Source organism: Solenopsis invicta, chromosome 16 (genome assembly GCF_016802725.1).
Source record: "Solenopsis invicta isolate M01_SB chromosome 16, UNIL_Sinv_3.0, whole genome shotgun sequence".
In the NCBI taxonomy this organism is placed as follows: Eukaryota; Metazoa; Arthropoda; class Insecta; order Hymenoptera; family Formicidae; genus Solenopsis; species Solenopsis invicta.
Window position 1 is genome coordinate 7,918,792 of NC_052679.1, and position 21,627 is coordinate 7,940,418.

The following is a 21,627-nucleotide window of genomic DNA, read 5'->3' on the forward strand; positions in this document are numbered from 1 at the left end:
GCACCATCTCTGCCATCGTCGTCGTCTTCTTCGTCATCGTCGTTGTTATTGCCGATCGAATCCACCCTGCGTCGCGAGTAAACCGTCGAGGTGGGACCGAGCTGGGAAGGCAGCTGCCGGAAGAAAGTCGCCGGTCGGGCGTTTTGCAACGTCGTATTGCGTACCGCTCGTACAGTGTAGGTGGGAGCACCTACTACGTTCGCGGAAGGAAGGAAGAACGGAGGGACGGACGGACAGACAGACGGACGGACGGTTGATCGGTCGGTCGGTCGGTCGGTCGGTCGCTTGCTCGCTTGCTTGCTTGCTTGCTTGCTTGGTTCGTTCGTTGAATAGACGGACGGACGGACGGACGGATACGGCACCGCATGTGACAACGCCTAGCCATCTAGAGATCATCGCGCGCCCCTTTCTCCAGGTGGTGTGCCGGTGACAGCGACGAGCGGAGAGCCGGTGTCCGGAGTCCTCGAAGGGAAAGCGAAGGTCTACGAGGAACGGGCGCGGACGGACCGTGTGCGGTGGAGGTCGGCGAGTTCCGACTTGTTCGCGTGCGTGCGTGTGCGTGCGTGTGCGTGCGTGTGTGCTATGCGCGACGAACGTCGTCCTCGACAGCGCACCTCGCCGTCGTCCTCCACCTCCGTCACCTCCTCTCGACACTTCTCTTCTCGATGGTGCACGGCGTGAACGCTAAAAAAAAGTAAAAAAAAAAAAACGCGTGTCTGTGGTGCCTGGTGCAGTGTGGGTCCCTTGGTCGCGAGGCACGTAGAGAGAAAGAGAGAGAAGAAGAAGAAGAAGAAGGAATTGATGCGATCGGGTATAAAGCCGCGTCACGTGCATCCGCGTAACAGTAGTGTGTGCCTTTCTTTTTTTTTTCTTTCGCGAGCCGAGAGTGCGTGTTATTCGTCGCAGTCGCGGTCGTAGCCACAGCCACGGAATGTCGCGGCCTCCTCGAGGCGGAGGTGATCTCGGTCTCTAGTCGCCGCCGTCGCCGTGCCGTGCCGTGCCGAGGACGACGACGACGACTCACCCTCCCCGCTGTCCACGCGGAAAGGAGACACGACAGCAGGCGCGCGCGAGCGCTTCCGTTCGAGCATCAGCACAGCAAGACAGTCCCACAGTGCCTCCGTTAATGCCAAAATGTCGTCAGGGGCCTTCGTGGACAGGATAGACCCCTTCGCCAAGCGATCCCTCAAGAAGAAGTCCAAGAAGTCGCAGGGTTCCTCCCGCTATCGCAACTCGCAGGATGTCGAGCTCCAGCAGTTGCCCCTGCTCAAAGGTTAGTTGGTTAGCTCTCCGACCTCGGGGGAGAGTCGCCGGATAGTTGTTCTTTCCGTTTCTCTCGCTGGAGAATCTGGAGAAGCGAGCTTGCCTCTCTCTCTCTCTCTCTCTCTCTCTCTCTCTCTCTCTATCGAATTCTATTTTTATACCTATCTGTGTGCAAGGCCCTCTTCGTTTATTTCATTTTTTTGCAATCTCTGTTAAATTAACAGGTTTTTAAGAAATATGATCGAGCGGGTCTTGCTTACGAATCAGGTACCTTATTTATTGAACCTTACTATTATTGTTATTATTACTATTACTATTATTATTGTTATTATTAGTCGTTTTAAACTCTGTAAAAACTGTAGTATGTTTTCAGTGCAAAGCGAGATGATAAAGATTTCGAGAGAACTCGAGCGGAATGTCGCGAGCAAAAACGATCCAAATCTTGTAGAGAATCATTCGGGAGTGTTTGCAAACCGAGCCACTCGGTATCTCTTTTACCTTAATACGAATACGTCGGCTAAATTTATTCATCTCGAATGACTCGTAAAATTACGCCGTTAAGGAAGATAAGGTAGAGAACGCGCGCGTCTGGCAAAGTTTTCGTCCAATTCAACGCGGATCTATCGCACTTTCTCGCGAGCGGAGCGGCGGCACGGCTTAAGCATAATATCCTTGGAGTTCATTAAATAATTGGCAGCAAGTCTGTCATTCCCGACTTGGGCAATTGCATCACGTGTATGGCACTATGCTCGGCGATAAACATATCGTTCGCGTTTCTTTCAATACGTTACCGATTGGCGTATCCTCCTCCTCCTCCTCCCCCCCCTCCTCTTTCCCGCTACTGACGAATAGTCGCTAGTTACGCTACGTTGACGAAAGTTTCAGGGAGGGGGGAGCGATTTCACGCCACAGTTTTCGAGATGATGTTGAATAACATCTATGTTATGCTTGCATATTTTACTGACGTTATTAACATTTCATTTTATTACACATGTATAATTGGCGAGATGTGGGATCGCAAAAAATTGTTTATCGAGTCGTCACGTTGCGCTCGTTAGCGTTAATCCGTCGGTAGTTAAATAACGGAGATTATTCGCGATTCGTGCGGCGAACTGTCGGGAGGGAACAGCTGAATGCAGTGTAAATCGATACGAGTCGAGTGCAAAGTTGCGCTCCGCGCTCCTCGAGACGAGACACACGTGGATCGCGGATGCAGCCGCGTCGTTTCAACGACGTCGTAGAGAGCATCGTCGAGATTCGATGGCAAGTCTGTAACCCCCTGTCTTCCGCTTTTCAGCCGTATCCCAGCAGTTCGTTTGCCGGCCGCGATCTCCAACGGATCTCAACGTCGAATTCTATCAGTTTCCGACTGCGCCTTTGACTGTGAGATCCGGCACGAGATTGTACCGATGACACGATCGATGAGGTTGCGAGTGTCGACGTGATTCTCCGTCGACGTAGACGAAACCATAACTATCGCCTCCCACGACAAAAGTTGTGAGCCACGTCCGGCCAGCCTCTGCTCTCGATTCGTGGAACTTGTAGTCCAAAGGGATCTTGGAGCGAAGGCTACAGCGCCGATCGTCCGCTACGGAGCCGGTCTGAATGACGAGCACATAGGATGCCGGCGAGCACGCTTTCATGAGGGATGCCGCTACGGCTAACCACGTTTGTGTTGTCAAGAGTGACGAAAGACGCAGACTAGTGCCGCTAAATCACACGCGCACACTTGAGATTCGAAAGATCCACGATTCAAGGGTGAAACTGATCGCATCGCGAGCTCAGCAGTCATCTACGCCAGGCGCGTAGAACGCGTTCGGTGAATCGCCACGCAATTGGCAACGAGATGAAGGAAAGGAAGGAGCAAAAAGGTGCAAAGTGAATTTTGTAATCGCGCAGAGCGAGTAATTACCAAGTTTGCCACTACATGACCACGGACTATTCGGCTAGATATGACACCTTGTGGCAACCGTCTGCCGAGTGGTGAAACACTTGTTACACGCGACTGTAAAAGTTTTGTTTACGGAACGTAGCCAGCGGGCACCGATATCGCAGCCTAGCTTTCGCTGCTCTCTCGAAACACAGGCGAGAGACACGGTAACCGCGGTGCATTGCGGTACACGGATACGCCTCCGGCGTGGAGAACCCACGCGCGAACCGCAGCTAATTGCTGCAAGAAGCCGTATCCCGATTGCGGCGGCCGTGCGCATATCGATACGTGATAATGCACGCAATTGGTTTTTCACTTTTCCGAGAGTCGATCGTAAAAGATGCATCTTACAATTCTCATAGCGCTCCGAACCGCTCGAAGACTCGCTGACTTTATCGAGTATTCGCTTTCCGGGCACGCGTCGTGCACCCGCGCATACTCGACCGTGTTGTCGCCGAAAGAAACGGCCGAGGTTATCGACGTGCGACTGTATAATTCTTTTTACGATCGAATTCACCACTCGAGCGAACGTGCACGGGCGAACGTAACGATTGGAAACGCGCAACGTGCGGACAGCTTGCTTGATAAGAAAATAAGAGGAAACCGAACCTCGGTAATAATTGTGATTGTAAGAAGAAAATGAGGAAATGTAGAAATGTTGCCTACTATCGCTCGTTCGTCTACGACAACGCATTCTCGTTGGGCGACGAGTGACGACTGATGGATAATTCGGGTCGATAGGTACGAATCCTGGTTGTTACAATTAGTATATATTATAACTGCACGAAAAAAAAAAACTTGTTCAAAGCATCTACAATGAAGCGGCAAGGATAAATAGACTGTGTGGGATTGCCTTCTTCCATATTGGATTCAGCCGTGCCTCTGAAAACGATTACCAAGATTAAATTATAAAAAATGTGTTTGATCATTCGGGCATGGCTCATTCACGAACAGTATTCTATAATACCTATTCTGTAATCGCACAAATCGTTTACCTATTCTGACGTCCCACTCGTTTTCAGATTCTTATCCAGCGCCGCTTTTAGTCAGGCATGTTTTTCCTCGAGGACCTATTCACGACTGATGCTACGGATAACAACTACAATTGAACAGGACGAAAGACAAAAATAAAAAAGAGTGTATTACTCTCTGATTACGTAATCGACAAGGAGACTTCAATTAGGACTCGACCAATCTCGCTACCGCTTGTCGTTCGTGCTACTCTGCGAGAATTTATGGCGGAAGTAAGTCTTCGTAACCACGAACGTGACTCAAAGTGCGCATACCTGCTTTCGTTGGATTGACCGCGACTCAAAGTACACATTCCTGCCTTCGTGGGATTTATTTTTGGAAGGAGACAGAGGACAACAATATAGTACTCACGAAGCCTATGTCCTTCAGGGGAAACCATGATCGTCACGCGATATGAATCTCAAAGATTCTGACTGTCGACTCGTAAGCTGCGATCGAACAATGTGGCGCTCCCAGGACGCGTGAAATAGTATTAGTATTCCACCACGTGTAGTGGCCGGAAACTCCCCCCCCCCCCTCTCTCTCTCTCTCTCTCTCTCTCTCCCTCTCCTGCGTTCACCACCGCCATCTGAACAAAGTCGCATCGAAGGGAACTAGGGATCAACATGGCGACCTAAAGGGCTCAAAAAAGAAGGGAGAAAAAAAAGTCACGCTAATTGTGATAAAGATCCCATAAGACCGACTAGCTTAGCAATGTAAATGACATTCGCGAAGAGAGCAAGAGGAAACGGGCGCCCCTTCTATTTCGTTTTACACGTTTTTCTACGTGAGCTCTTCCGTGACACTTATTTTGTCACAGAAAAGATATTTTATTTGAAGATTCGAGACTCGAAATAAGTCGGCAAAGTCGAGGCAATTTTTTCTTCTCTTACATATTTTTTCTTTTTTTGTTATCTCTTCTATATATTTGCATGCCTGGTCTACTATGTAATTTTTTTTTTAGACAGGCGATAAGGTAGCGTTGCTAATGAGATGCAAATATGTGCGATTATTATCGAGATAATTGATACGCTTATGAATTAGGAAACGTGGCAAGTTCAGATGTATAAAACGAATGTATGATATAATGGAGCGATCGCGCGCCATATTGTGTGTTAGAGGATTATTGGTAGTCAATCGTAATAGAGGAGACACAAAGGCGTAAGAGCTGTGAATTATCGGTAGAATAAGAGCTGTCCAACTATCTGTTCCGAGTCAATATTACACGCGATATGTAAATCGTTGCATTCGTCGTTCCTTCCGGTTTATTCACAGGCGATATTTCCGATCTCTTCTGAAAAACAAACTTTTCCCGTTGACTACAATCGCGTACTTAAATTATCTCAAAATTCGTGCGTAGCATGTGTTTAAAATACATGTGTTTAAAATACACAAAATACACAATTACGTCCCAGCAAAAGGATACTTTGAGATAATGGAAAACTCTCACACAAAGCGTTCCAAGCTCCTCGTAGAGAGAGACTTTTCTTCTTCACGATTTTCTTCGCTAATCCAAAGTTGATTTTTCCGTTAAAATTAGACCCTCTTCTTTTGCTGAATAACTTAAAATGTTCACGTAATGCGGCTAATATTTTGAGCGTGAATATTTTAGTGAATATAACTTTCTTGAAATTCTCCACTAATATTTGCTTCACTTATCGTTGTTGTTTCTCATTAACGAAATGAAAAAAGAAGTGGTGGGGAGAGTACATTGCGAACTTATAATGTGCATGTAAACAATAGAGGATATTCTATCCTGAGATATGAAGTTCTTAGATTCTTTCTGTTTCCTTTTCGAACGTAACAATTGTGCGACTTCGAAAAGACATTGAAAACTTTCTGGGACAGTCAAATTTTTCGATCGTGTATTTTCGATCAATACAAATTAAATAGAATCTCCCCCCCCCCTCCCCCCTCCACTTTACTGGTTGACCCACAACTTTAACCGACACGAATAGCCATACGGAATAGACCTCCACGTTGCAATGTCGTTCACCATTGTCGGCAATAGCACGCTTTTTCTCTTTAGTTGTATCGACGTTATTCAAACTGTAAATTGTAGCGTTGACAGAGATATAAAACTATTGACATTTTCGTATGAGAATATGTATTCAGTGTTTCCTTGCTTGTTTCTGTTTTCCGCCATACTTTAGGCAAAAATCGAGATGATACTTATCTAAATTTCTGCTTCTCATTTACGTATCTTTCTAAGAGAAAATTAGTTCTTCTCTGATTATTCTTTTTGATTGTGCTTAGAACTGTGGAATATAAAAGTTTTTCTACAAAATTATCTCGTTTGCACTTTGATCTGTATTTTTCCATTCGTCGATTTTTCTCGAGACATTTATATTTCTCTTCGTTACATTTACAAGCTTTATTAACCTAGACACACGTTTACTTTTTATAAAATAATGAAGTAAACGGCGAGTTTTTATTTATCCTCTTACGACGCGAATATTGTTATAGGCCGAGACTCGTACCGCAAAATACTTATAATTTTCCCTACACCGATGAATTTCAATCATAAGATTATCCTTTTATTTATCTATTATTGCAGAGAATATAGCTATTAATTATTACTACGTAATAAATAGTAAACGAATATTTAAAAAAAAGTTACATTTACTATAATTGTGATTGCCTTTATTGCTTAGAAACGTTTATTTAATTTTTGCCATCTATACTTCGGTGTGTCACTATATATTAATATTTGAAATTACATCGTAATTTTAAAATTATTGTCACAGTACAGCTATAAACACAACGTTATTTGTTACTAACATTATCGTAATAATGATTATAAAAATAGAGCTCTTAACCATAATCGTTTTGCCACGCCAATTACATTTGGGAATACCAAACACTTTTCTCATTCCGTGCACATAATATCTAATATCTACAAAGACTGCTCCTACCACTCATATTTTGGACACAATTCGAAATTATGAAAAACTGCGAGATACGAGTTCGATCATTTCGAGAGGCTACTCTAGCCCTCCATTCCTTCAAAAGAGTTGGGAATCAACTTTATAGACACCCTGTATATATGTATACATATTTTGCTTGTAACTTTATCAGAAGATAAAAATAGATTAAAATGTTTAAAGATATACTGATTCCATCACGACAAAGTATGCGCCTCTGCGGACTGGGAACGACCATTATAATAAATTATCGCACCTACCACGAGCATTGCGTTGCGCGAACACATTATGACCCGTAAACTGCGACAGGTGAGCGGAAACAAATAGAGGTAGTAGCGAATTCAGCACGTACTCGCAGATACGGATTAGTTCCAATATCTCGCTTCGACTTCACGGGGCGTGTATAGCGCTCATAAAAAGTACCATTTCGTCTCTGATACTAGCTAGATACATCCAATTTAAATAGGTTTTTAAATTCCAAAATGATTGAGCCTAGTGGATGTACAAAAAGATTTTATCCGAATTCGTTGTCGAGAGTTACAAGCAGGGAATTCGTAACGCGTCCGTTAACTATCCTCCACTTGTACAATTAAAAACTGTCAAATATTTGATCAGCTATCGACTATAGTTGATGCGGAGAAAGGCGTACGTTATCGTTATCGTATACATTCTCCCGTTCGTTGGGTCGTTCAGCGCGGAGAGTTTCGAAACACCATTTAGGATTCGAAGCTGCCCTATATTCGAACGAGCTCGCGAGACGCTCGAACCCGTCTCCAGGAGCGAACGATCCATGGGATCGTTGCCGCGGCGCGGCGGCGGCGGCGGTGATCGTAAAAGTTTTACGATTTCGGCGCGGCATATCCTCTTTAAACCGAACCCTTTCGGCGCTCGATACATCGGATGACATTTCGACCTGTGTCGTTACTTTATCGTAACCGATATATCGCTTCTTCGTGAACGGGAGAGGGAGAGGGATACTCAATGACGCGCTTGAATACGGTGTAAATTGAGTGAAAAAGCAGTGCGATGCTCGAGAAGCAAATTCCCATGGACGAGCGAAACACCGTTGGACGATCCGTGAAATTTCGGAAATCCAACGTGCTCTCGGTACGATACCTCTGGGTGTATCGCAAGTGTACGGGCTATTTGACACAACTATAAATACTCGTTATTTGTTTTTTTCAGTAATAGAATTATAAAAAGATTTTTCACGTAAAGATTATTTTAAGTATATCGGTATAATGACTTAAGATATTTCCAAGTCGTTGTACGAATTGAAAAATTCGTTTTTTTATAACTCTATTATTTATTAAAAAAAAAAATAACTGAATGTGTACAACTTAAACATGCTGTATATCACGTCAACGATTCGCAAACAGGGAGAGAGATTTGATGTTCCATTTTTAGAATTCCTGATGTGTTGAGAGGAGACCTTCCCCAAAGGGAAAATTCCATGGTCTTTATTATCACCTAAATTCCGAAAATGGGATGCTTCGCTGGGGTAGGAAACTGTGCGTATTATATATGTATAAATGTGACGTAAGCTATCAACGAAGCAAGTTGGACTGTATTTCCTCTCGGTGAAAGAGTATCAGACACTCCTTTCCCTCTTCCCCCCCCCGTGACTCTTTATTCTACGATGCTAAGACTTATTCTCGGAAATTAAACTTCAAATTAAATTTCGAACAAGATAAACTTACTGTAAAATGAAGGCTTTAATAAGATAAACGTGAACTTCTCACTTATATTAGCCAGCATTCGATTTTAGAGCGATATGTTTATCTTTTTATGTTTATATAAAGAGATTGCGATACGTTTCTCACGCATGTAAATTAATAACTGTGGATTTTTTTTTTTAGCGATGATAAAATAAGATGACGCGGCGAGGGACATCTCGTGTATTTATGTAAAGAGAGAGAGAGAGAGAGAGAGAGAGAGAGAGCAAAGCAGCACAGAGCGTATACGTACGTTTTCCGGGTTAAAGGAAACTATTAGTTTTCCAAAGTAAGAAATGCATCCGACCGTCGCGATGTGCTGAAACCATTACGTCAGACGTAAACACAGTTTAATTATGCGTCATGCGCAAGTGGGAGCATTAATAGTGCTCTTTGTTCAGACGTCTCCCGCGTGCCCGTCGGAGTTCCATTCCAGCCCATATTAAGGAAGAGGAAAACTCGAGAATGGAAGTAGAAATGATTAACGAAATAATTCCGTGGATCGTTTCTTATACACTTAACCGGGCGATAGCGCGGATACACAGGGCGTAAAATATCGGTAAATTGACGGTATGAATTTCACAGATGTACCTTTCTTGATGAAATCGATCTGATATTTTCATTTCTTTTTTTTTTTTTTTTTTTTTTAATTTTGAGAGATCAGAATGTCGTTGTACAAATATCCTTTGGTAGTAAATACTCTAACAATTTTGGCAGAAATTTATGTGAGTGAAATATATATAGGATGATTATTAATGAATGTTCCCACTTTTTACCATAGGAACACGCATTTGTAATTTCTAATATAATAATATGTTAGAAATACGTATCCGTCGGTAATGCTCCTATGGTAAAAAGTGGGGACATTTATTAATAATCACCCTCTATATTTATTGTGTTATTTTAGTAACAAATCGCGCATACATACATACGTTTTCTGATCAATTGACGCCGGCCATGTGTCAAGATCACGGGACAGGAGCACGAGGATGCGACGATGCGCTTTTTAACAGGGAACAAGAGAAAGTGGACGAAACGCGTTCGTTAAGTCACGTTCATAATAGGTCACACTATCGACTGCATAATGATGCACCGGTCGGTAAAGAAATCGACTGTGGGGTATAAAAAAAAATTTGCAATTGTTACGCCGCACGGCTGTATGCATCTCCAGGAGGCCACTGTCTTTCTGCTCGATAAAATTCGAGTCGATATCGACGCGTGGCAGGATGCTACGAATGTTTATTCCTTGAGTACGAATTATTCAATCTTTGAGCCTCATAATAATTTTATTCCAGATAAGGTTTAAATTTTCCATTTCGTTTCACCGTGGTATATTGCGATGCAATAATTTGGTTTTTAAGGGGAGTCTGACAGTGTGAGACCGCTTGTAATTTTGTCGAGTTCAATATCCGATGCTATAGATTCGCTGCCATACTATATGCTATAGGCAGGTAGATAATGTATGTATCTTACGTCATTCGTTGTGATGCAATCATTACAAAAAAAAAGGGAAAAACATGAGATCATTTTCGTGTGTTCAAATCTGTGGTCTTGTGGAAATTATAGTACTCACTAATGATTATGAATGCTTTTCCATTTAATGACACAAGTCGACATAAACGTCGTTCTACCTTTTTTGAGTATTCAATGAGTAACACAGATAGAATGACGCCAAGTGTCGACTTGTGTCACTAAATAGAAAGCACCGTCCTATACAATTATCGGATAAATCAATGCATAATTGTACCTTTTTGGTATAATTAACAATTTACATAGTAAATATAATGGATTAAACGGGATTAAAATCGAACAATAATATGTATATTCGACATACATTTTGGTATTAAAAGAAAATATAAAAAGTATGATGTGGGGAAAATGGAGAATGGAAAGGAGAAGAGGAATACGATGAGTGAAAGAAAGAAAGGAAGGAAGGAAGAGGAGAGGAGAGGAAAACGTCGGGAAGAAAAGTGCGCAAAAAGTAGGGGAAGGAACGCAAAACGGGAAGATCAAAGAGGAAAAGAGAAGAAGGCGAAGCGCAGACGACAATAACGGGAGTGGACAAGGCACGGTAGAACGAAGGGTAGGAGGGAAAGGAGGAAGATAGCGTCGTCAGAGTATGGGAGAGGGATAAGGGTTGGAAAGGGGACGAGAAGAGGCTACCTGACGGTACCCCCCAGAGAAGCGGTGGAAGTATTGATCCGGAATGCCGGCGACCACCTGCACGGAACGCGCTCTTCTACTCCTTCGCCACCCAGTCCCTCTCCTCCCTCTTTTCGCGTTTCTACCCCTTCTCGCGCCTCCTCCTCCGCTTCGCCTCTTTCTCTTCGTGTCGCGCTCTTTTTCTATTTTGTTTCCCCATTTCTCTTTTTCCATCTCAATCTTTATTCCCTTTCCTTCCTCTTTTCTTTTTTATTTTGTCGTTTTTCTCGTGCTACCCCGATTCGTTACATTTTGCTTTTATTTTGATTTATTAATTTTTATATAATTCTGTTTTTAACGATTTATTGATATTATTATTATTATTATTATTATTATTATTTTGTTAATTTCTATTCGTATATAAAGTCTTATTCGTTCTTATTTTATTTCGTTTCTGCCCTCATTCATCTTATTCCTCTTGTGCGTTTGCACCCTATTTTCCTTCTCTTCCCCCTTCATCGATACATCTGCCGTATATTTTGCGGCTTACGCATGATTTATCGCCGAATTGCTCTCGACATTTGGTCGATCTTGATTCCGGCAACCGCAATAACTCCACATGAACAACAAACTCACGTTTTCTCACCAGGCGGACCTCTCACCCTTTTTGAATAATTAATATCGTGAAAGTCTGAAATACGAGTCCGAAATACTAAATTTATTTCCGTACACGTGCAGATTGTTACTGCAAGCCTTTTTCGATTATTTTGAGCAGGTTGGTCGGAAAGAGTAAACAGTTTCGCGATTAGTGATTTAAAAAATAAAGAATTCTTGCGATGAACAGAGTCTCCGGTCAATTATTAGATAACTCGGTTTAAGCTGGCTCAACGCGATATTTTAATCCGCGTCTGAATATCTCAAAAGAGTCATTCGAACGGAATAATGTAAAGGTGATGGACGGGAAAAGGTAGAACATCTCAGGTAGACGAAAATATATTTCTAGTAGCGCGTACCTCGCGCTGCTGTAGCGGCGCGCCACACGCCGCGCGACGACACGAGGGTACGTGTCGCCTTATGAATGAAATTATAAATATGTGCATGCTAGATTGCGCGCACGTAACGCCGAGGGAGAAGGAATAAACGAACAAACGGGTTAGGCAAACGGGGGCGAGATACGCCCCGCATAACGCTATTTTTGGAGGCCTTCGCGACGCGAGACGTGTCGTGTCGCGTTGCGTCGCGTCGCGACGGCCGATTTTCGTTGCGTCTTTTCTTCTCTCTCTCTTTCTCTCTCTTTCTCTCTCTTTTTCTCTGTCTCCTTTTGCGCTCACCTGAGTCCTTTTACCGCGGATTAAAAAAAAAATCCGTGTTAAGGCCGTTCAACCGTTCGCGCAACTCGCTCCTCGTGCTTCCTCCTCGTCGAGGCAGAAGCCGAGACGCTACTGATGGAGCAATCGTGCGTCTGGGATCGATTAAATCTCCGAACTCGGGATGAAAAATTAATTGCACCTTCATCTCGTTATAATCCGGGATGTGACGCAGACTCGCCCCACTGTCTATTGTCGCGTAAATAGCGACACTCGATTCCAACTCTTCTATTTATGGATCTATCTATGGATAATCGTAAGATCGCGTATAATAGAATTTATTATGAGAGATGGGCTGGCATGCTTCTTTCAATTTTTCCATCTCGTAGGTCAATCAAACCCCTAATAGCACGAGATATCATATGGATATTCTAGAATATTCTGGATATCGTGCGAATATTCGCACAATATCATAATGTCGTATATGTATATTTATACGATATCGCAATATTCGTTTGATATCATGCGCTGTTGGGGGGGAAAGGGGGAGGGAGGGGAAAAATTAACGCACGTCTCTCACGTGTAGCGACGATAATAAGACCGCCAACAGTTGTGATCCGGCGACGACAAAATCGTCTAAATATGTCTTGGACGTGTTACAAGCTTGTGTTGCCATGAACAACTATTTCGTCCCCGTGATTTCGAATGTCGCCATTCAAGAATGACGACACCGGGCATTTGTAATCGGAACGATTAGCGATCCGCTCTCTCTTCCTTTTCGGGCCTCTTTTTTTTCCCCCTCCCCTTTTCACTCGCGTCATGGATAGAGACTTCCGGAAAAAATCTCGGCGGATAAATATAACGCGGAGATTGCGTGTGCTGCCAATTTTTCCCCAGAATGGCCACTTTGCGCCTCGATTTACCCGCACGGCGGTATTTCGCGCAGGACGGCCGTCTGTTATGAAAAGGAGAGACAGAGACACACACACACACACAGAGAGAGAGAGAGAGAGAGAGAGAGAGAGTTTGGCATAATTCGATAAAGTCATTGAGGCCACGCCGTGTGCCATTATGAAGAGCGAAGTTGCCACGGGACGTTGCAACCACGCTATCATCCCCGAAGCGAAGTGAAGCGCATGGGAAAAACTGATTAGCTGATGTGTGTTACACCCTTTGACTGGGCGCACAGGGTGTCCCGGATCTGCGTCGAGGTGTTCTTCACCTGTGATTTTTTTTCGATCGCGTTGAAATATTTTTTTCGATATATATATATATATATATATATATATATATATATATATATATATATATTCCGGTGGCTTTGTAATCTGTTGGGAAATTTCGCTCTGTGTCAAAGTGACAGAAATTTCTTGGAACGCACTCTGAAGATAAAACGAAATTTAGCTAATCACATTGTGACACCCACACGTAATTGCTCCTCTATTTCATCCTTGCACCTCTCGGTAGCACGGTTGTAAAGCTCTCAAATGCTTCGCATACCGAAATATGGTACGGAACGAATATACGCGGTACGTCTATCTAGTTTCAGATTTTTTATTTGAAGATTAGATGTCTAGATGAGGTATATGTACCCAAACGAGGCCTGCAGTTAAGAACTTGAGTCGTAATATATAAATTTTCAGAATATTTCAAATTAGGTTTGATCTTGGGGCTCAAATTATTCCAATAAATAATTTCGAATCGTATTGTTTGTTCCAATAATTAATATGATTTGAAATTATTTTATGACTTTCTTCTATTACAATATGGCAAACGTACAGTAGTTGTGAAAATAATGCTGTGTTTATATATATAACTTAAAGTTTGTCGTATCCAATCTCATTCTGGGTTACGGAAAGTGCACAACATGCAAGCTGCAGATATCCAATATCGGGCATGATACACGGACCGTGATTATCAGTTCACAGTCGAGCGTGATAAGCGTTAATCGACGTATGATAGAAAAAAATCGATCCTAATCCTGAGCGCAATCCGTGGACATTGACTCGCGATTACGAGTAAGATAGCGTAAAAGCACGGCTTTGTGAAGGTTGTTATACTGTGGCGTCCACCAGGCACGCGTATGACAACGAATCTCGTCTTTCACGGCGAATGTAACTTTGCTCCTTTCATTTTTTTTTTTTTCGAAAATTTCTGTCAAAATGCGATAATCTGGAGAAGACGATAAAAAGTGCGAATTAGTCTAATCTCACATTTCCATTTCAATTTATTTCATTTTTTTATCATGGGTAGGATAAACTAAGCAATAAAAGATTCTGTTTTTTTTTTTTAAATATTGGGATAATTGATTAACTTGGGATAATTGATTAACTGATAGGTGTATCAATATAAATATTATTAATATTATATATATTACATATAATATATAGGTATATAATATATATAATACCAAATTATAAATTATATATAAATAATTATTAGTATATTTATATAATTGTTGTATAAATAACATAGAATTAGGTACTTACAATCGATATGTAAGTGTTTGTAATAACGTTTCACAAGGAAAAAAAATTTTGTTTAAATAAGTATTAAATAATGGGTAAGAGAGATTTTGATTAAACTCCAATTAACTTAATTTAGCCGATTAATTTAACCTATATAATCACTTAAAGCAAAAATTCTAATTATATAATTTATTGTTCCTTATCTAATCTTTCTTTTTATTAAACAAAAAAAAATTAATTTTATTTGTGTTAACAAAATGGTACGAGTATCTTTAATAAGTTACCGTTAGTCGTCACTTAAGTTAATTGGAATTTTGTCGAAGTTATCCTTAAAGATAACATGACATTTTTTTCCATCCAATCCATCTTTGAGCCATCTAATTCGTTTCTTGTCGCAGAAAATGAAAAATTTGACAAAGACAAAAATATCTTGCCTATCAAAATCATGAAATTTTTTTCACGAGATAAACTTTGGTAATATTAACAACGGAATAACAAAGTTCCATTTTTTTTTTTTATTCAATTTTGAATGTCAACTGAATCGAAGAAATAAAAATCTTAGATTCGTTGAAAGAAGTTTACGGTCGGGAGATGCGTACTGCATAATCCGCTCGTACAATCATTTCAGCATTCGCTCATCCTGGTCTCTCATAACTCGTGCGACTTGTATGATTCTGGTTTCTATCGGCTCAATTAAATTGTTTGCTTACACATTTAGAAGCAAAGGAAATGATAACATTTTATTGGGCTCTAGTTCATGCAGCGAAGAGTTGTTAAAAATAGTAGCCAAGCACTCTGTTCTTCGATTTTATTTTGCATATATAATGAATAAATATTTATTTATAATGAAACAGTCAAAAATAAAAATGTTCTGTTGTAATTCCCTCGAGTTTTTCTTTATAATTCACTTAAGAATCATTATGGCAGGAATTTCACGTTTAAATTTCACTTTTTTAGAATTAAAAATTATATTAACACTATTTGTTTGTTGCAGATGTTAACGCCGCAGAGCAGGAGGAATTATTTATCAAAAAGCTACGCCAATGCTGCGTGGCGTTCGACTTCATGGACCCGATGGCTGATCTCAAAGGCAAGGAAATTAAACGGAGTACGCTCAATGAATTAGTGGAATATATCACAGCAGGACGAGGTGTCCTCACTGAGCCCATTTACCCGGAAACCATTAAGATGGTATGTAATTAAAAAAAAATTGCAAGATATAAGAAAATTATCTGGTAGAATTTAAAAATTCCATTTGTCTTATTTATTCTTGTTAATAACTTCTTATCTTTCATATGCGTCAGTTCTCACTGAGTACACTTATTTTCTTAGAATGTTATGTTTTTAATTTGAAAATTATTCTGTTAATAAGATTAAAATTCAATTTAATGTAATAGCTTATTTATATTTGCATCTCTCTCACGCTCTCTGTCCGGTCTAAATGCAATAAACTATTGAAAATTTATTACATATTCAACAGCTTTTAGTGTTAAATAATGATATTTGTTAAAGGTTTCTGCAAATCTATTCCGTACATTGCCACCTAGTGAAAACCCAGATTTTGATCCAGAAGAAGATGATCCGACCTTGGAGGCGAGTTGGCCCCATCTTCAGTTGGTCTATGAAGTCTTCCTCCGTTTTCTTGAGTCTTCAGATTTTCAGCCTGCTATTGGCAAAAAAGTTATTGACCAAAAATTTGTGTTACAGGTAAAGCGTTATTACATTATTACTTTTCAATATCCCTATTTCTAATACATATTATACTGATATAATTAAATTAATGAATACCATTATAATTTATTACAATTACTTATTACAGTTATTGGACTTATTTGACTCGGAAGATCCCAGGGAAAGAGATTTCCTGAAAACCGTTTTGCATCGTATTTATGGCAAGTTCCTGGGTCTTAGAGCCTTCATACGCAAACAAATTAACAACATTTTTCTGAGGTATTTATTTGATTTTTGCATTAAATTCTAATGGAAATTTAATTTTTATGTAATATTGTGTCAAGTGATTCAGTAATACAATAATTTAGTTTGTTTTTTATTATTATTTAAATTTGTACGTATTTATATAACGTCCCACTTTATCATTATTACAGGTTCGTGTACGAAACGGAACATTTCAACGGGGTCGGTGAACTTCTTGAAATTTTGGGTAGCATTATTAACGGATTTGCTCTTCCTTTAAAAGTTGAGCACAAGCAATTTTTGGTTAAGGTATGATTATATTTTATTCAAAGAATTTTGAAGTACACACAAACTCAACTTAAATTTTGCGTTTTTTTGAAATGATTTGTTTTATTTTTTGCATACTAAGATCTGCTACCTAATTCTTGAAATTCAAATTTGCCATTTATTTCAGTTTTACTTAATCTCTTGGAAGACGCAAAATTGGAATTAAATTTGGTTTGCGTAACTTGTTGTTGAAATATATTTTTCTAATAACTTTGACAATATTTTTTTGAAGCTATCGAGAGATGCATATTCCAATTCTTGCCTAATCTTTTATATATATATATTCCTAAATATGTATTAATACTGTAGGGGTAGGAGAAAAGGGGATTTGTAAAACTCGAATTAAGAAAAATTATTAAAAGAAGCATCTATGTGTTTATTTTTGTAGGTGCTGTTACCACTACATAAAGTGAAATGTTTATCACTCTATCACGCGCAGTTAGCGTATTGTGTGGTGCAATTTTTGGAAAAAGACGCAACTTTAACAGAACCAGTTGTACGAGGCCTCCTTAAGTTCTGGCCTAAAACGTGCAGCCAGAAGGAGGTAATGTTCCTTGGGGAAATCGAGGAAATACTGGACGTTATAGAACCTAATCAATTTGTTAAAATACAAGAACCTTTATTCAGGCAAGTCGCACGTTGCGTGTCGTCACCACACTTTCAGGTAATTTATAGATACCAATTTCGTACCTATTTTGATAGATTCATCGTGCAATCGAAATAATGAAATATCTATTTTTTGTTACAGGTTGCGGAGAGAGCATTGTACTTTTGGAATAACGAGTATATAATGTCTTTAATTGAAGAAAACAACCAAGTAATAATGAAGATTATGTTCCCCGCATTGTACAAAATTAGCAAGGAGCATTGGAACCAGACGATCATAGCTCTTGTTTACAATGTTTTAAAAACTTTTATGGAGATGAACAGCAAGCTCTTCGATGAACTTACTGCCAACTATAAGTTGGACAGGCAAAAGTAAGACCCAAATTTTGAGCTCTTATAATTTTGCAAAATTAAGCGAAACTTTTTTAATCTAATTTTTTATTAAACACATTTTATAATTTAATGCCATGTTAAAAGTCCAGTGAAATCTAAAGTTGTATGAAGAATAAAGATTTATTTATATTCTTTACATGTATATGTCTGAATTGTAGAGAGAAAAGGAAGGAAAAGGAAAGGGACGAAATGTGGAAGAAACTGGCTGAATTAGAACGACGCAACACTCTCGAACGTAATGCTCTCGCAGCTTCCTCCAATAATCCAGTTCCTGCCACTAACACATCTATGTCGAGAACTCGCCCCTGAGCTGGTAAGAATATTGTTTCATCTATTTCTAGAAATTTAAAAAATATTCTCAAATGTAAGGATACATAGAATACTCAAAAATTCTGAACTTAAACTATGTTTATAGATGCTCTATAATTTGAAGCCGATCTTTCCAAATTTTAATTAGACACGATTTTTGTTTGTTTTTAAAATTAAATATTCTGTTAATTAAGTTCTGCATTAAGATCTCCCAGTAATTTGTTAATTTAGAAGATACAAAATATTTGTAATATAATACGCGAAAAATATTGGAAAAAAGAAAAATTAAATACTGCTTTTTTTTTGTTCTAGGTGGAAGTAAGGTGTCACGCTGCCCGATTGTTAGTTCTTAGTTTACATCGATTGTCCATATACTACACGCAAAAAATTCTTGTTGTTAGTGAAACAAAGTGTCTCACGAAAGCATTCTTGACGTAATGTAATTCATTTTATTAGTTGTGACTGAAATGACAGAATGATGGAAGCAGGAAAAAGAAATGAAAAAGAAAAAGAGACAATGGGGAGTTAATCACGCATTATTCTTCTTTAACAACAATAACAATATTAAATATTAACAACAACAACAACCAACAACAACGTGGCGATTAGTGAATTCCAAATGATTTTATATACGTATATCGAGTATATTCACACTTTAGTTTTTCTTTCCAATTGGAAACTGCAAAACGTTTCCATTGCATGATGTACTCAGTGTCAGCACACAACAATACAACAATGTGTTAGTCCCTTCTTAACTAAGATGTTACCGCTCTCGGTAGGAGGGGACAATCATAGTGTGTAAATTTCGGAATGGACGAAGTTGTACACGTCGTTGTGATCCTTATGTTTATTTCTGGAGGACGCGACACTTTGCGTACTCTCTCAGACGACCAGCGTGTCGCCTCCTGACTGACCCTTACGCTGATTCTTGCTGCTCCTGATAGAGCCAGCGAGAGTGTTTGAATATATGTATCATATATTCTTATTAACGATAATGATAACTGTAACAGGTACGTAATAAAAATTAGGTAAAAATGAAAACAAATATAAATATATATATATAAAAATATTATATATAAATATAAATATATATATATATATGTATATGTGTATATATGTATGTATGTGTGTATATATATATATATATATATATATATATATATATATATATATGTGTGTATGTATGTATGTATATATATTTATATTTATAAAGAATATAGTTAATACGAGATACAAAATAAATCAGACAGATATACACACACAAACACACATATACACAGAGGCGTACACCAAACTGCGATAAATGAGAATACATGTGTAAAACGTATATAGGCCGTTGTGCTACTAACATAGAGACTGCTGTGACTGAGTGCCCGCGGCGAGTTGATAGTGAACAAACCTTTTTTCATGAGCGTGTAGCCGCGGCGAGGACGGCATACACGAACACAATAGTTAACAAGTGATAAGGTTCAATTCGCGCGGACGAAAGGAAAGAAGATGTGCGAGAAAAAAAAATATATATATGTTGTTTTCTAATAGAGAAAGAGAGAATGAGGAGGAAAAAATAATGGGAGCGAGGAGACGAGAGGAGTATATAATAAAAAGAAAAAAAAAGAAAGAAAAACAGATTTGATTGTACCAAAAACATCCGTTGCTTATAAATATAATTACGTGATAGCGATACGGAGCGCGCAGGTGTAAGGATCCATTTTCGGAGCTGTGCTCCCATGCTGACAACCGTAGGGGTCGTTTTTGAAATTTCTTACCATCGCATAATAGTAATTAATGATACGAATAATGATAATGGTAACAATAAAGAGTAATTAAACGAGAAAGAAAAGTTAATAATAAACGACAATGATAAACAAATAATAATAGCTAACAGGTAAAATATGATAGTTAACAGAGATGGGTGATCGCTTGCTCATACATATTTTCATGGATATAATCGAGGAGAGAACGAGAATCGCCATTGTTCATTGTTTTTTTTTTTTTTTTTTTTTTCTTCCGATTACTTTCCGATGATCTTTCTCGTCAAATGTTTCTCACAATTTGTACACGACTTGTGCTCGCTTTTGTGTTATGCTCCGTTCACCTTCGCTACGTAAAACCTCATAAGGAGACAGAGAGTGACATATACATATATAAATATATACATATATATATATATATAATTATTGTAAAATAATGTAATGTGACTTTGAAGACGTAGGTGAGAGTCCAAGAGAAGATTCTTTACGCGTAAATAGATACACATTTATTAAAGAATTGTCTAAATTATTTCCATTCTTTTGACTGCTCTTCATGACGCACTGTGTTTATGCTGATGTAAATTGTAAATGGCAGGTGTAAAAAGAGCGTTTCACACTTTATGACCTCGATGAATATTCTGATAAATGTGCAACTGATCTTGGCAAAAATATAAGCGATAGTTTTTAACTCGTGTCAAAAGATGTTTTCGCGAAAGGAAAAAATCTGACTCTAGGAAGATTAGAAAATCTATCATCTATTATATTAAATTGCCGTAGGACATCTTGTATTTCCTAAAATGATCGTTTTACATAAAATTACGATATAAATGAACAATAATCTTTATGTGTATGTGTGTGTGTATATGCGTAACATCAAATTTGGAACAGTTCTTTATATCATTAAACGTAATGTCGTTACGTTTTAATTACAATTGTCATCGATTTTCCTTTAATTTATATTATTAAAAGTCGCGTTTATAACATCATGGCATTATCAGTCTCGTTTTCAGATTTTTCACTGAAAAAAAAATACATTTAAAGGGGCAAGAGTACTATCTTAAAATTTTACTGAGATTAGTTTCAAATGGATTTTTAAAACAATTATAAATTAACGTTAATAAAGACATGTCAAAAACTGAGGAACCACATGTCCTCATAAATTTAGTTAAGAAAAGACTGACTTTAAACTTGTTTAGAAATTCATCGTTTAAATTAAGATTATGCAATATTCCATACAAAAATTCAACAGGATCTCAAGTTAATTGAGCTTTCAACTGCATAACCAAACGACTTTTAAGTGGATTTTTCCTAAAAAAATTTTCTCTTGAAATTTTAATCAATACTTTTTACACTTTTTCTATTTTTTCTTTTAATACTCAAAATTAAACATTTTGATAATTATCTGTTTCTAATGTAAAGTAACTTTATTCTTAGTTTAAGATATTTCATTTGTTAATTCTATAAAAATTAAAAAAAGTAGGAAGTAAATTAAACTGACAATGACATTAATCTGTATTGACAGAAATAGATAACAAATTTTTTTATGAATGTGGTTTCTCGTGTTTAC

At 38.8% G+C, this 21,627-nt stretch overlaps 1 protein-coding gene across 1 annotated transcript; it reads left to right on the top strand.

Annotated features, from left to right (window-relative positions):
• The first annotated feature begins 1,134 nt into the window (after positions 1–1,134).
• Positions 1,135–20,989, top strand: LOC105192940 (serine/threonine-protein phosphatase 2A 56 kDa regulatory subunit epsilon isoform). The gene is made up of 9 exons (XM_011157227.3): positions 1,135–1,273; positions 15,755–15,951; positions 16,273–16,467; positions 16,580–16,710; positions 16,866–16,983; positions 17,390–17,665; positions 17,750–17,979; positions 18,159–18,313; positions 18,622–20,989. The coding sequence occupies exons 1-8, from the start codon at positions 1,135–1,137 to the stop codon at positions 18,307–18,309; spliced, it is 1,437 nt and encodes a 478-aa protein (XP_011155529.1). The 3' UTR covers positions 18,310–18,313; positions 18,622–20,989.
• The last annotated feature ends 638 nt before the right edge of the window (positions 20,990–21,627 follow it).

Bases quoted from the DNA above. Each gene is read 5' to 3' on its own strand.
- LOC105192940 (XM_011157227.3), top strand. From the start codon at position 1,135: ATGTCGTCAGGGGCCTTCGTGGACAGGATAGACCCCTTCGCCAAGCGA. The intron at 16,984-17,389 runs GTATGATTATAT...TTATTTTTGTAG, and splicing joins ACAAGCAATTTTTGGTTAAG to GTGCTGTTACCACTACATAA. The intron at 17,980-18,158 runs GTAAGACCCAAA...TCTGAATTGTAG, and splicing joins TATAAGTTGGACAGGCAAAA to AGAGAAAAGGAAGGAAAAGG.